General features: G+C 43.5%; 1 protein-coding gene across 1 annotated transcript in view; it reads left to right on the top strand.

Annotated features, from left to right (window-relative positions):
* Positions 1-1,219: 1,219 nt before the first annotated feature.
* Positions 1,220-15,275, top strand: part of loxl2a (lysyl oxidase-like 2a) — a 27,723-nt gene continuing 13,667 nt past the window's right edge. Inside the window, exons 1-3 of the mRNA XM_076754114.1 lie at positions 1,220-1,334; positions 3,576-3,889; positions 7,144-7,319. Of these exons, the coding sequence (XP_076610229.1) occupies positions 3,607-3,889; positions 7,144-7,319 (459 nt within the window). The 5' untranslated portion in view covers positions 1,220-1,334; positions 3,576-3,606. The remainder of the gene's footprint in view (positions 1,335-3,575; positions 3,890-7,143; positions 7,320-15,275) is intronic.

The following is a 15,275-nucleotide window of genomic DNA, read 5'->3' as shown; positions in this document are numbered from 1 at the left end:
CAAATCTGTTTAAAGCAGGGTAGTTCACCAAATGTGGCCTGTAAGTTTCACTGTCGTAGCCACTTGTTGTCATGAGATGTACTGCAAACTTTTTTCTCCATGTAAAATAATGTTTAAGGAATCTAAATCTATTGGTAAGACACTGCCCATGGAGACAAGAAGCAGGCGTCCTGCTGGAGTCAAAGTCAAAAAGTGTCACCTTTTAAAAATGACATAGCATAATAAGCTGAATAAATCAGCAATAAGAAGGCACTTACTGGTTCGATGAACTCAGCTGGCCTTTACTGCAGCTTCAGGTCTGCAAAAGTCTGGCAGACAAATTCTAACTGTAATAAATAATGTGACACTTCATCCGATGATCTGGCTCAAGCACGCCACAGAAACTTAGATATTTGCACATGAAGTTCTTATCAGTGCACGTGTATCAGGAATTCAAAAAACATTCACGTGAAATACCTAAAGTTTTGTCCATTTGTCCATTTAGTCGGCCTTGTCCCAGGGTTGGTCTTTGCAGGGTCACCACAGCACCACAAGCACAGGGCCAGTCCTCATGGGACCCCACATATAGTGTATTCTGACAGATCAGTGAGGAGGGTCTTTTTACTTCACCATTCATTGCAACGAACAACACAAGACAGACATGGAGAAATCAGCATCATCAAAGTGTTGGTGAGTTCAGTGAAATCAGCAGTTCTGCGACATTTAGATCACACAACAGTCACTTGATTCAATTTGAACGCCAAAATATTATTAAAATGAACTTTAAAGACAGACCCAACACTGGTAATTCACAAGGGAACCAACGACAGTGAGCTGCGAGGACATTGTGGGACTTGAGGCCAGGTTTGAGAGTAAAGACGGCAGCCTTAAATAAAGAGAAGAGTTTTCCTCCTCATGGAAAGTACAAACTGAATCCTACACGTCAGTAATGTTTCCACGTCTTCAGTCAAACAGCAAAGGAGAGCTGAAATGCAGACTCAGCCTCACTGTCTCACTTCAGGCTATGTAACGCCATAAGGACGCTTTACATAAATTCAGGCTTTCATAACGCACAGACCAGGTCCAGGATCCTCCAGGGCCTGGCGTGTGTTTTTGTAACCGTGGTAACTGGACCGGAGAGGGCGGGTTCAGGATGCTGAGGCGGCCTCTCATTGGCTGCTCCGTGTGGTGAGGAGTGGGGCGGGAGCGCGCGGCCAGCTGTGAGGGGAGCAGAGGAAACAGCCAGGAGAGTACTAAAGGGACAAAGAGGCGCTGCTCCTCATCTCCGCCTCTCCAACAGGTTGGAAGCCTCAAAGTCTTGGACAAGGTGTGCTGCTTGTTCTGCGTCTGTCAAAGTAAGTGTCTCCTTTTTACCTCCAACTTATCTCCCGTGCTCATAGGCCACCGATGGCGCGCACGTGCATAAACGTGTGAGACGTTGAGACTCATCTGTAAAGTGTGGGATTTTCGGTTTTCATCCTCTGTTAGAGCTCAGACATAAAAAAAAAAAAAAAAAAAAAAAAAAAAAAAAAGCTGCGAATTTGCATTTTTCTCCATTCAAGCTAATTTAATTACATTTTTCATCTCATATTTATTTCCATTTAAGTGTCGCGGCCCCCCAAAAACCTAGCTTCATGAGAACATAGGTTACAGCAGAGCGTTGCAGTGTCGTGATGCCGAAATAAGAAGCTCAATGTAAAAGGAATTAGCATCACTCTGTTTATACCTCACTCTGGTGCTGACATTAGACGAGTTTCTGCAGAAGCTGCAGGACTCCTCTGACTTTCTTCAGGTATTTCTTTTGTTACCCACTGGGAATACGGGGAACAGCGCCGGCCTGAGCATAAAAGGCACTTGATAGTTGATTGTGTGTTGCTGAAATGAACATTAGGCTATACAAGAGCTCTGGATTTGACTGAGAAAGCAATAAGTTCAGCATGTGGAATTTTGGTTTTTCCAGTTGACCTGACCACACTTGGCTGCCTTTCACTGACAGGCAGCTTTCTCTTATTGTTTGGCCTCATTGTTCTTCTACAAGACGACATGTTTTAGATGTTCTACAATGCTGAGCTCTCCATTCTGGAGCAGCTGTAAAGAATAAGTCAAGTTTCAGAGCCAGTTCACACTGTTTTAACTGTGGACATCTCTCTGTGTGGAGTGGGTGTGTCTCCACTGGTTTTGTAAGCACATGCATGCTTAGAAAACCAGTGAAGATAGAAGTGTCCATTGTTCTTAAATGTGCATGTGGAGTTGCCACGTGCTGTTTGCTCACTCAGAAGTACACTCTGAGCTCTGATGGACTAATTTAAAACGGATGTATGGTTGATTCTGTCATCTGCTCTCATTATTTAAAGCTGAATTTAAAGTAGCGCCTTCCTCCTGCTCAATTCGTCCCTCCCTCTCATGGGAAGATAAACCAGATGTTTCACATCAGGATCACAGTTTGACAGTTGGATGGTGTGCTGTCTGTTCTCCAAGCCTGTGCCCTCTGCACTTTGTTTTGCTGTTACTATGACGTCGATTGTGAGAGAAGCCCCCCTTCCTCTTTAACACACTAAAGATGTGGAGGTCTCCTGACTTTCACTGTCCTCCTCCCCTTCCTTTCCTCCAGGAACATTCCTCCCCAGGGGCTTTTGGTCACTACGTTGACACTTTCATGGGTTTGCCATGAAATATGGAGGTGGAGTCAACTTTCCGTCTGAAGCTCAGTTGCACAGCCTCCAGGCACAGATCAGCAGATAAATGTGAGGGGCAGCACCCGCCCTGCAGGAGCCCACATTTGCTCTCCATTAGGCTGTCATAAAGACGGAGAGACAGAGAGAGGAATCCTTGTCTCAGCAACATCACCTTCATTCTCACTCAAACCTTCCCAAAGTCTCCTTCTTTTCTCTCTTATTGGCACTCAGATGTATTTTCACTGTATACTGTAAAGCTGTGGTGACTTCTGGTAGTGATTCACAAGCTTATACTTGTGGTTTGCGCAGAGGCCATTGAGGGGTCTGTGGGAGCCCGATGAAGGCCAAACCTAACTGTTACTGCACAAGACTTCATACTGAAACTGCTCACTCACTCAGATTATGGACAAAACCACCACACGCCACAAATTGCTGTCTGCCTCTGCAGCATTCAGCCCTCAGGTTGGAGAATGTTTCCTTTAAGGTCCGTCTCATTTAGAAATATTCAAAAGCAAACTACCCAAGAGGGACAGAAGCTTTAAAGCTGAGGACAAAAAAGGGTTTTCAGGCCAGACCGCAAAGTGTGAAACAGAAAGTTTGTAATGCTTTCAGTGCATTTGAACTTATAGAAATCAAGTGTTTTTTGTATTTTGCTAAGTTTCTATCTGTCTGAGTACTATTAATACATACATATACAAATATACAAGTACGTGAGTCACTACTGAGATCTGCTGTTCTAGCCGCTTTTTTTAATTATGTGAAATAACAAACTGAATAACCAAAATGTCAGTTATTTTATTTAGTTAAACAAATGTTGTAAAGTCACATAGAGGTTACAACTCAATTCTGACCAAATATGTCATTATACAGCTTAAAACATCTTTTAACATCGATGTCTTTCGTCTTATTATCTCTCTCTAGTTCACTGTCTTTGCCTCCCTCGTCCTGCATCATGCTGCGCCCAGTCGCCGTCCTTTGCCTCTTGTCCACCTTCTTGTGCACGTGGGTGCTGTGCGGCGCTCAGTCAGACTCTGGCACCCCAGTAATCCAGCTACGTCTAGCCGGGGAGAAGAGGAAGCACTATGAAGGGCGGGTGGAAGTTTTCTACAATGGAGAGTGGGGGACGGTGTGCGATGATGACTTCTCCATCTACGCTGCCCAAGTGGTGTGCAGAGAGCTTGGCTTCCTGGATGCCGAGTCCTGGTCGCCCTCTGCCAAGTACGGAAGAGGAGAAGGTAATCATACCCCCCCAAACGTCCCCTCACTGTTTGTCAGTCAGCTGTCTAAAACTCAGGTGAGGGTTAGAGAGAGTTAATGTTTGCCAGCCAACCAACCACACATGTTCAAAGGCAGTATATCTCCTCACACAGCTTTATATGTTCCATGGAAATCCTTGAATGAGGCACACATATCCCTCTGTCTGACTGCTAATACCCTCAGGCACTGGTTTCCCCATTAGAGAGAACTGAGACACACCAATCAGTTCGGAGCATGAGGGGGGAGACTGGAAACACTGGGTGTGTAAACCAGACGTAATCTCATCTCCTCTCACTTTATCGTGTATGAATTCCTTCATCACTGTAAAAACACTGATGAGATTCCCAACTCTGTAAAAGCCATAGCTGCTGGCTGCTGGTGGTAAGTGTCAGTCGGTAGCTGGTAATTAACTCTGTGTCCCTTGTTAAAAGCACATGTTTTCCCACTGAGCCGGCCACATCCAGCCAGCCACTTCAAAGTTGAAGTCATTTACTTGGTCGCTTGCTTCTCAAATCAGCACAGTCATTATAGCAATTTCAAGAATCACATTCATGAAGTAATAGACCTCATGCATATAATGCTGCATGTGCGTGATATATAGCAGAGAAGCAGTTAACAAACAGTTTGATGTATATTGCTGTGCAGACATACAGCTGTTTGCAGTGGCTTAGGCATATACAGATGGGGCCTTTTAGGTGTGCCCTACCGGTGTTTCTGGAAGTTTACTAAAAGACACTTTGAATGTCATCGAGTGACAGTTTCTTCACAACAGGAAGTTTAGTTTTACAGGGCTCGAGACTGCGACCAAAATGGTCGCATATGCGACCTTTTTTTCAGAGTTTGCGAGTAAGAATTTCATCTGGTCGCGGTCGTGCGAGCGCATCAGTTTTATGGCTCAGTGTTAGACATTGTGGTTGAAAGTCGTCCCTTTTTTCACTGGTTTAGTCAGCCGCCTCCACCTGCACTCTCTCCTGTTGAGACAGCGCCGTCGCGTGCACATAAGCCGTCGCGTAAACGCGCAGCGCACAGAACTTCAAGACACCAAGACTAGCGTTTCGCTATTCTCAAAAATGAAGGGGTCTGTTGCTGATTTTTTCCAAAAAAAAAAATTTGTTACGGGGTCGACACAATTTAAGCTGGAAACTGTGAAGTTACACAACGCCAGCATAAAACACAAAACCTGTCGGGACCAATGCATCACCCGAAACACTGAGCCCCTCCCGACTTTTTTTCAGCGGATGGATGAGAGTAATCGCTCAACAGAAGAGAACGAAATGGTCATTAAGTTTAACACTGCCTATAACATAGCGAAAGAGGAACTCCCGTTGACACAATTCAAATCCCAGATCGCACTGATGAAAAAAAAAACGGGCTGAATGTGAACCCAACCTATGCCAATGACAAGGCATGTGCCCAGTTCATAGGAAAATCATGTGCTGGTGCGCACCAGTGCTACCAGTGGAAAAGTTAGTGTAGAGCCCTGTTTTAACATGAAATGTGTGCAGAAAAAACATTTTTCCTTTCATCACCAGAGAATTTCAAACATTTTGTGGGTAAGCGTTTTTTCCTAGCAAATAGGTGCTTATTTTGTGTTGAAAGGAGAGGATTAGACTGGCCGTGTTCGTGTGAGTGAGTGGAAACTACTTTTATCTTTGTTTTCTCTGCTGGTGGAGACACATGGCTGTAAAAGTGCTCATGAGCATTTCCCTGTTCCCGTCATGATGACTTACGTTCTGGTGAAAGAAACCAACAAATGTTTTCAATTGAAGACATAACTACATAACAATTACGAGGACATCCTCTTTGGATGCAGAGTGTTTTTCCTGCAGGGACGTTCAGATCAGACACTCAGCTGTCTTTACACAGCTATTATCTGCAATTATAAAAAAAAGAAAATGTGTGAAGCAATGTCTGAAAGGGTTACTCTGCTGAAGGCTCAAAACAGTATTGACTGCAGCTGCACAAAATTCATTTCATTTCATCTTAGGAACACTGTGCGTTGTCCAGTTCTCTTATGATTTTGAGTGAAGGCTTTGTGGTTGGCTTAAAGGGCCAATAAAAGCTCAATCAGTAAAATTCATGGCTCCCTGTGCAGTGCACCCCCTGCTCTTTTCACTGCCTTGTGAAATTATATTCCCATGAGGCCTGCGAAGTTTTAACACAGTAATTCAGATTTACACAACTGGCAATGCTGAATATTTGTTTAGAGAAAGGTGTTCTGAGGTGGCTCTCACTTGGAAACACTGCTGCATTTCAGCTCCAGAGGACTTGGCTCTTATCATGGAAATGTTCCAGAAGTCATCTTCCCCCTGCCAGAAGGCAGCTACGTGACCATAGAGCATGCAGTCACTTTCTTGGTATGATCAGGATGTTCCTCAGCAAACATGTTGAGACTGTCAGAGTGATGAGCAGCCCGCTGGTGGTTTCCATGGCCACGGTTATGTGGTTTCCCTCACGGTCGACTCAGAACAGCCAGCTGTACAGCAAATGATGTGCTTCAGCCGTGACAACATTTATTAGGCAGGCTTTGGCTGAAAGAATGCGTCAGGTTATGTTGGAGGCCAAACACACCTCCACGTGAGTAGGTTTACTGTCTGTGTGACTCGATTTCACTGGAAATGCTGACAAAGATGTCCAAAGGGTGTGGCAATCAATGGTATAAACACTCTTGCATTTATAATTTCTCACCAATGAATCCCTTTTTAAGAAAGTTACTGGGAATTGAGGCTTGTGGCCCCATGCAGCTCAGTGGGAAGAGTGCGGCACCAACCCTGCAAGTGGGGTTTGATTTGTGAGAGGAAGGGCAGCAGAGGTCCTGAGAGAAGCACTGCAGTGTTATAGTCTACATACAACAATGCTCAAGGGCTGCAACTATTAATTATTTTCATTAAAGATTCATCTGTTGATTATTTTTGCAAATAACTGACTTATTGTTTGGTCTATAAAATGTTTAAAAAATGTGACAAATGCCCTTTGCCCTCTGATTAACGATTAATCGATAATCAAAATGTTGATCCACCAATGGGTTAAGTTACTATTTCCAACAGAAAAGTACAAGTCATATGGAAAAAGGCACATTTCTGTACAGGCACTATGTCGCCAAGTAAAACCAGCATCTTCATCAGCTTCATCGACTCAAAACTAAACTAAGCATTGGGTCTGCTGCAAGAAACTCTTTATCTGCACCGCAACATATATCCATTTGCCTCCATCTCTGTCTCTCTCGTTCCAGGCCATATCTGGTTAGACAATGTGCACTGCAGCGGCGGAGAGAAGAGCCTGGCTCAGTGTCAGTCCAATGGCTTCGGAGTGTCTGACTGCAAACACTCCGAAGATGTCGGAGTGGTGTGCAACCAGAAACGCATTCCAGGCTTCAAGTTCATCCGGAACCAGGCCAACATCGACGACGTAGGTTCCCATAGAACAACACACTCACCATTAAACCTGCACGCGTACAATATACTTACACTAAGTAGATTTGCACCTATACGCATATATGAACACCAGGGTGGGGTCGCTTCATCACATAATTAATAACTATCAAGTAGCATTCGCACATGATTCAAGTGCTCACACGTAACTTGAACAGATGTTCAGCACAATAAAAAAAGAGCATCGGCTTAGGATGAAAGGAAAACTTTAACACAGTGTATTCCAAGTAGCTGCAAGTGAATGTTTTCTTCATATTTGTCCAACTTTCCAAACTGATCCAGACAGATCAATGGATTGAATGCAGTCTGTCTGTCTGTCTGTCTGTCTGTCTGTCTGTCTGTCTGTCTGTCTGTCCACTGCTGTCACTAAGTTTGTGGATAAAGTCCTTCGTAGATTCTCACTATCTAGTTTCAGTGGTTTACTCCATCGGGTTGCACCATTAAGACTCACCCTGTTGGAGACTTTAGTAATGTGTAAATAAGTTGTTAGAAAATATCTGTAGAACTGTCTGATCAAAAGCAATCAACCATGAAAACAGGAAGTTCCTGCAGGGAGCCAAATGATAATGTAAACTTAAAAACTCATTCTTTGTAAATGTAGGTGTCACTTGTGTGAAATATGTGCGAGTTTGTAGTATAAGAATGAGTGCATAAAAATGCTAACCTAACCAACGTTATTTGGTCGTTTACAGTGCAGCCCAATTGTTTGATCATATGAGGTGTATTGTGTTGATTTGGTGACATGTAGTTTAAATGTTGTAGTCATTATTAAACAGCATTTTAATCAGGTGTCAGGTCAGATGTATTGATCATATCCCTCTTGGTCAACATATGAGCAAGCTAATGTTAGTTTAGCAGTTCAACTCGCTTGCTAGCTACGCAACAGTTATGCCTGGAAGTTTGTCTTTTCTAACATGTGCTAACTAGTACGACTTCAACATGGTTTAATTTAGTGATGCACAAATCTCCTCTAAGTAAACACTTCTGTTATAAGTCAAAGAACCTGCAAACAGCTGTTAAACCTGGCTCCAGTATTTTGTACTCTGTATTATTAAAAGGATACAACTACTAATCAAAATAATGGCCTAATGGGTACTAAATCAGGCTGTCTGGAAAAAATGAGACAGCAGTTCTTCCTTGTAGGTAGTCACATCTGCCATGACATGAAGCCAGCGAAACAATCCACAAGTCAGCGTATAACGTTGAGCTGTCCACTCCACCACTTGCACTGATGACTTTGCCGGACTTCTATTAGTCTATCCCTGCCCACACGGACCCCCACTCTGCAGCCCGGGAGATTTGGGAGATGACTCAGTGAGGAGGAGGACCATCCATCCTGTTTGGCTGCAGAGAACGCCTGAAAGCCAGCGTGGGTTTGTGGACGTGACAGACCGGAGAAAGGCAGGGAGAGAAGCTTGTTAGAGGAAAAAAGTTATTATAAGACACAGAGGGTTTCCCTGCTAAAGCCAGCCTGGTAGAGATGAAACAACAGTTCTTTGGCAGCTCAGAAGACAGTGGATGCCTTAACTCTTTCATTCCAGAGAATTTTGTTTCTTCCTATTAGAAGTCAGGTGGGAGGTTTGGCTGTGTTATCAGACTCTCTGCATTAGCCAGAACAGTGCGTGTGTTTTTTGCTGGATTCAGTTAAGACAACATGCCTGAGGGGGAGCATCTGAAATCCCTGTGTATCTTTCTCATGCCTAGTTGAGTCATGGGAATGGAGGAATAAACGACTGGAGAAATCTTTAATCATGGACTACTGAACCCTGTTCAGAGCTGTCTTATTTTTACTGCTTGTGTATGAGCAGCACCCTCTTGTTCCATATTCGTCTTGTGTATTTAGGGTCTCCGGGGTGTTACTGCAGTTCAGTCCCCCACCCTGTAAATACTTCCCTGGTCTGGCAGTAGCCTTTTAAGTGGAATGGGAAAAGGTGTAGCTACACCTCTTTAACCATGTTTGGGCTGACGTCAGCAATGGGCAGCACTGTTCCTTCAAGCTGTTTATTCACAGCATGAATTGACATTCTGTGCTCAATCTGGAAAGTTAACACCCTAACTGTGTGCTTACTACAGTCCAAGTAGAGGTCAACGCTAAAAGGGTGGTGCTATTGGTATTTGTGCTTCTATGTGAATGTTGTCCAACCTTCCAGATGATAAATCTTGTTTCCCAGCACGTTGTCTGAACGTTAGGCTCTTAGCATGTAATGTCAGTGTCAGCGATGCGTCTGTTTGCGTTGATAAGATTTAAGTCAACGTTCTGAATGTGAGTTACAGAAGCAGCAATTTCTTCTGCTAAGCATTGAGTGGTTTCCCAGTACTCTATTTCAGGGTGAAGGTCACCAGGTCGCTTCAAACTACTGTGACTGTGTCTTATGTGAGGGATACATCATGAGACTACGTTGCTGTGTATGGGAATATGTGAAGATAAGACCAGAACAGCTCACTGTGGCAAGTTCAGCTTTGACCACAAATAATAGTCTACTGGAGTCAGCCTGTCATTAATGGAAACAGCAGCTTCCACTGGCACGAGTTGCAATGGAAGATGTGCAACCCTATAGTATGAGCAGAGCCGATGTTAGAGCGTTAGCATTTTCAAAATATCAAGTTCATATATTTTGCTGACAACTGATCTCAAAGTCTTTCTCAGACAGTTCAAGCTCTCATCAGGACATTTGTTTTAACCTCTGAGCTGCTGCTTTGTCTCAGTAATGTGGGTCAGAAGTGTTGTCTGCCACTGATCTGTCCTCTGAGGACAAAAGCTAGCTAACCCTTACCTTTGTCAGCTGTTGTCGGCTAGTTATGCAGCACTCCTCGCACAACAAAACAGCATACATTCCTGGGTGACTGACTCATGAATACTGTTAACTATTTTAACATGCGACATCTAATGTTCCCACATATTGCAACAACCTTCCCTAAAATCTTTCGTCTGTCGAACCAGCTGTAGTTGCTTTGTCTATTTATCATATGTTTGTTTGTGGCTGAGGGAGGAGATTATGACAGTCAGTCAGTGTCAGAAGAACCAAACACTTCAATGGCAGGAAGCAATGTTTATCATCTGTTAGTGGGGACTTTTCAGCCAACTCTGCCATGTTCATTTGTTGTTCACGTGGGAATCGTTCGCTGCACGTGTCATCAATGTCCACAGGATCACGGCTAAGTGCATCTCCTTCTCAAATTTCCATCTGTATATGTTTTCCTCATAGGGATGAGAAAAAATGAGCACCAAAAGCAGCAGCAGTTGCACACCACGCGGCTTTGTGTGTTCACTCCGACCAAACACTCATGTTTAGAATCAACACAAAGACATCAGAATGCGGCTGTTAAAAGCCTTTTGATTCTTAGCGCATCTAAACAGGGCAAAGGTTGCACGTCTCCATCAGGCGTGACGGTGTCTGCTTGCAGGAATTTCAGTTCCGCACACGCTGCTATACTACAAAAGGAAACCCGAGCCAAAGTTGGCCTGGCCTCTGACATGATGTATGCAGGAGGCTCGGGAGGAGGAGAGTGATCGAGAGGAGAAAAGGTTGATGCATGTCAGGAGGCTGAAGCCAGTTTCTGTCCTGCGCATAGAGCAGCAGGCAGATGCACCACATGTTCAACAGCTGGATCCCACTGTGGCCTCAGCTCTCCTCTGGGCTGCAGAGTGCCCAAAATTCTAGACGTCATTATTCATAACTGCACTTTATGATTCGCACATTGAACTGACTTATTGAATGTGTGGTGCACATACGCATGAAGGCTTCATTTTCTGATGTTACACAATTTAAGATTTTTAAATGTAAGAGAAATGCACCCAAGGCACTTGGAAACGATGCCCCAGTCCACAGTTTGCTGTACAGTCATGTTTCAGCGTGTCAGTACAAACCTTTTGAACTTAAAAGTAGTTAAATAGTTTGACTTTATTGAACTGAAGTTATTTGCTTCTTTGCTGAGAGTTTTATAAGATCTGGTTGATTCCTGCCTCGTGTCTGACCATAATATATGAAGCTAAACTTAGGAGACTGTTAGCTTATCTGAAGGAACTGAAATGGGGAAACAGCTATCCTAACACCTTAAGTTCATTATTGCCACATTATATTTTGCATGTTTAATCAGTACAAACGCTGAAGTGCAGTAAGCTGTGTCGTTCTTGTTTTATGGGGGTTATGTGCCAGGCTGTTCTTTGGCTGGTAGAAGCGAAGTGTGTTCATACCGGGCATATTCTAGCATGTAACCCTGTGTGAAACTACAAAGTGTTGTTTCAGTGTTTGTACAGATTAAACAAACAAGATACATCATGCTGATTAGTGAGCTTCAATGTGCTGGTTGAGCCAGACTTTTCCCCCTTTTCCAGTCTTTATGTTAAACTAAACTAATCATCTCCTGGCTGTACTTTCATATTTGAAGGACAAACACAGACACAGTGGTATCAATTGTTTCATCCAACTACCAGCAAGAAAACAAATAATAACTGTCCAAATTGTCCAACTATTAATGTAACTAAGTGAAGCAATGTGAATGCAGTGAGGGCTCACAGGGAGTCCACCAGTCATTGGGTTTGGTTTATAAATGTTGAGCTGTAAACTGATTTTATACCAAGATCAATTTCTAAATGGCTCTCCAATATGACCAACACTGCAATAAATATTTATTTTGATAACTGTACACTAATGTTTAATATGTGTAGTTTGGCCAGTTAACCATTTGTCAATATTTCAGTTATGAAATTTTATAAATTTAACACTGAATCTAATCTCCAGTTTGAGATTAGGTTTATGTCTGTGGACATGTGTTACTCAAGTTGTGGAGACATAAATCTGTTTACACAGCACATTGTGGGGACTCACCTTCCTTATGGGGACAAAACATAGTCCTTATAGTGTAAATGAGTAAATTTTAGTGTGTAGACTTGGGATAAGGTTATGGTAAAGTTAGGTTTAGCTTAGGGTTAGGCTTAGGGTTAGGTGAGTAGTGATTAGGGTTGTGGTTACAATGAGTCTTCAGGAAATGACTGTAAGTCTATGTAATGTCCTGTGTGTGTGTGTGTGTGTGTGTGTGTGTGTGTGTGTCTAGTCTACCTATAGTAATGATTCTTTTTCTTTTCGTTGCCATGATGGCAGCAGTTCACTCCCTGATAGATATTCCAGATGCAAAGCACACGGCTACTCACACACACACACACACACACACACACACACACACACACACACACTTCCTCAATCAAGTCAGTGAGGACTGGGGGCCGGCAGGGCAGAAAGTGGGGTGGGGCAGATGTGAAAGTCATTTCAAAGAGCCTTGTTGTTCTCCTGCTTTTCATCTAAACTGTGGCGTGATTATCATTCATACTTGCCATGTTTTGTAAGGTGGGGCGGGGGCACGTGGGTGGGCGGATGTCTGGCAGCACGTGCAGCTAAACGTGCGGCGGGGCTGGAGGGCTGAATAAATCGGAAGAAATGCACAGTAGTGGAAGCATTAGTCAGACACTGGCTAGACCAAAGTCTCATGTTCACACATCTCACCGAGGGGGACCCAGTCAGAAAAACAAGTCTGCTGTCCAGTGGGAAAGAGTTCAGTAATGGTCAAAGCTCACTTCAAAGAGCAGTAATGAAGTGAGCTATATGAGGAATGTTATTTTATTTTTGGAACGCACCACTTACAAACAAGACCGAGAACATGTGACTTTATTTGAGAAGTATTTGGATAAATCGGCTGCTTCACATTTACCGCACAGATGTGAGAGTGATGTCAAACTTCTCATCTTCTGTAAAGTCCAGATTTCCAAATTGATGCTATGAATTTTTCACAGCTTTTTAGTCATAGAATGGGAAAAAAAATTGTCATCATGGCTCCAGGTTCTTTGTGCCGTTTCCTTCAAAAAAGTGAGCGATGTGTAGATTTGGACCTGGGCCAGACAGGATTATGCTGAGTTCATGTCTGGTGGTCTGGGTTTTGGAGGGGGAAACACCTGGACTGATCCAAGCTGTGGCTATCTGTCCTCTTCTCTTCACTCTCACACGTTCAGACAGCCAGTTTCCTCCATCTGTGCCAAATGCAACACCGGTCAGACCATCTCAGTGCTGCGTTTCATACCCACCTCGTGCCCCCTGTCCTGTCTGGTATTTTCACACCTGGCCTCACTTTGATTACTCACGCTTTCTGTTTGACTTCTGTATCCGATGTGCTTCTGTTCAGCCATCACGAGTATGGTTTTCACATTTGTCTTCTTTATTTCTTTTTGTTTTTAACGAGCTTCCCGTTTTTTATGGCGCAATAAGCAATCATCGTTCTTTATATCACAGCAAAGTAAACCAAAGCATTAAGATGGCTTTTAGATTGAGAACACCAGATCCCTGATCACGATCACGTCTCCTCACCTTCCCCTCCTGCCAGGCTCCGACGGAAAACACTCTGTCATGCTATGGCCAGCAGGAATCTCTGCATGAAAGAGTGGTTTTTACCCGCTCTAACCACTGCGGTCAGTGGGAGGACTGGGGTCAATGTAGAAACAGTCTGACTTAGTCGTGGCTCCTCCTGCATTTCAGTCTTTAGTATTCAGAGGCCTTGAAGCCTTGAACATTCCCTCAGGCTGACGCCATCTCAGGAAACCACCCTGTGGGCAAACGTTTAATATTTCTGGGAGACATGCCTGGATGTTGGGGTTTTTTTGCACAGTTAAAGAATCTGGCAGTTATGAAATTACTAAGATCAGCATTTGCATACCACAGAGCAGCTCAGAGTTCGGACTCTTTCTGGCACCCGCAGTGCAGCCTCAGACCCAGCCAGGAACAAACGGCAGAACTTGCCCCAAGAAGTGAAATGAACAATGGGTTATTAGATAGCTGCTTTCCCATAAAGCCCTGGAGGTCGAAGGTCGCCATTCCTTCCTAATTTAGAGGTCTTCAGGACACATGATACAAGCTGTGGTTGGTGACCCCTGCTTTGACCAACTGGCTTTACAGCTCTTTACAGAGGACCACCCGCAGACACCCTCAACCTGAAGTCACAGCGGCCCCTGTCTTTAAAAGATTGATTTATTCTTAAAATTTCATGCACAGTGTTTTTCTTTTTTGACTTCTCCCGTCATGCTCTCGTTTTCTGATCCAAGAAATACAAGATGTGAGGTGAGCAGTCTTTGAAGAGACATTCATCCTCGATGTCTTCTAGACTTCCCTGTAGGGAAAAGACAAGTGTTTCTCCTTTTGTGTTCCACAGGTTCGCTTCAGCTTGAGAATAATGATGTATTTCACTTCATGTCTGACTGTCCAGTAACTTCTCAACACGTTCAGAACACGAGTGAATTACTATTTACTCCCTTCAGGTTTTTTCTGAGGAAACTAAAACAGTGTTAGCTGGTTTTGACAAATCTGTGCTGCCATGTTTGATGTATGTTGTCCACCAGCTCCCTACGGGCCCTTACAGTTCAGCTCCAAACTCTGCAGACGCAACAGAGATGGAGGAAAAATTCCAGACATTCATCCAACCTCCTAAGGCCTCTCAGCACACTTAACAAGTTTAAACAAAGATGTCAACTACAGATTTTTCAACTTGACTTGCATTTTCAAGCATATGTGCAGTCCCTAAAAGGCCACAGTGGGATTTTTTTTAATTTTTTTCTGAAAGACTTTTGTTTTCCCTCACACTAACACAAACTTCCTGTATGACTCACAGGCTGTACTGTATTTACAGTAAATCAGTGGAACATGTGAAGTCAGAGTAAAAACCGACCTTATCCTCCTAAATAGTAACATTCTTTCAGGCAGCTTGCAGTTAGTTTGAGATTATGTTCACTTCATTGCAGCAACAACTCTGTCTGAGTGTAGTTTTTGGGTACTTAAAGGTAGAATTTAGTAAGTTTAATGTAATGAAGTCCTGCACGTCAGTCTTTTTCAGTTTTGCACCTTTTTAAACCAGCTAATCTCTTTTTACCCTGATTTTAATTAGCATGGCAGAA

The sequence above is a fragment of the Chaetodon auriga genome, chromosome 2 (genome assembly GCF_051107435.1).
Source record: "Chaetodon auriga isolate fChaAug3 chromosome 2, fChaAug3.hap1, whole genome shotgun sequence".
In the NCBI taxonomy this organism is placed as follows: domain Eukaryota; kingdom Metazoa; phylum Chordata; class Actinopteri; order Chaetodontiformes; family Chaetodontidae; genus Chaetodon; species Chaetodon auriga.
Note: the sequence above shows the minus strand (reverse complement) of the source record. Positions and strands in the feature narration are given on the sequence as shown.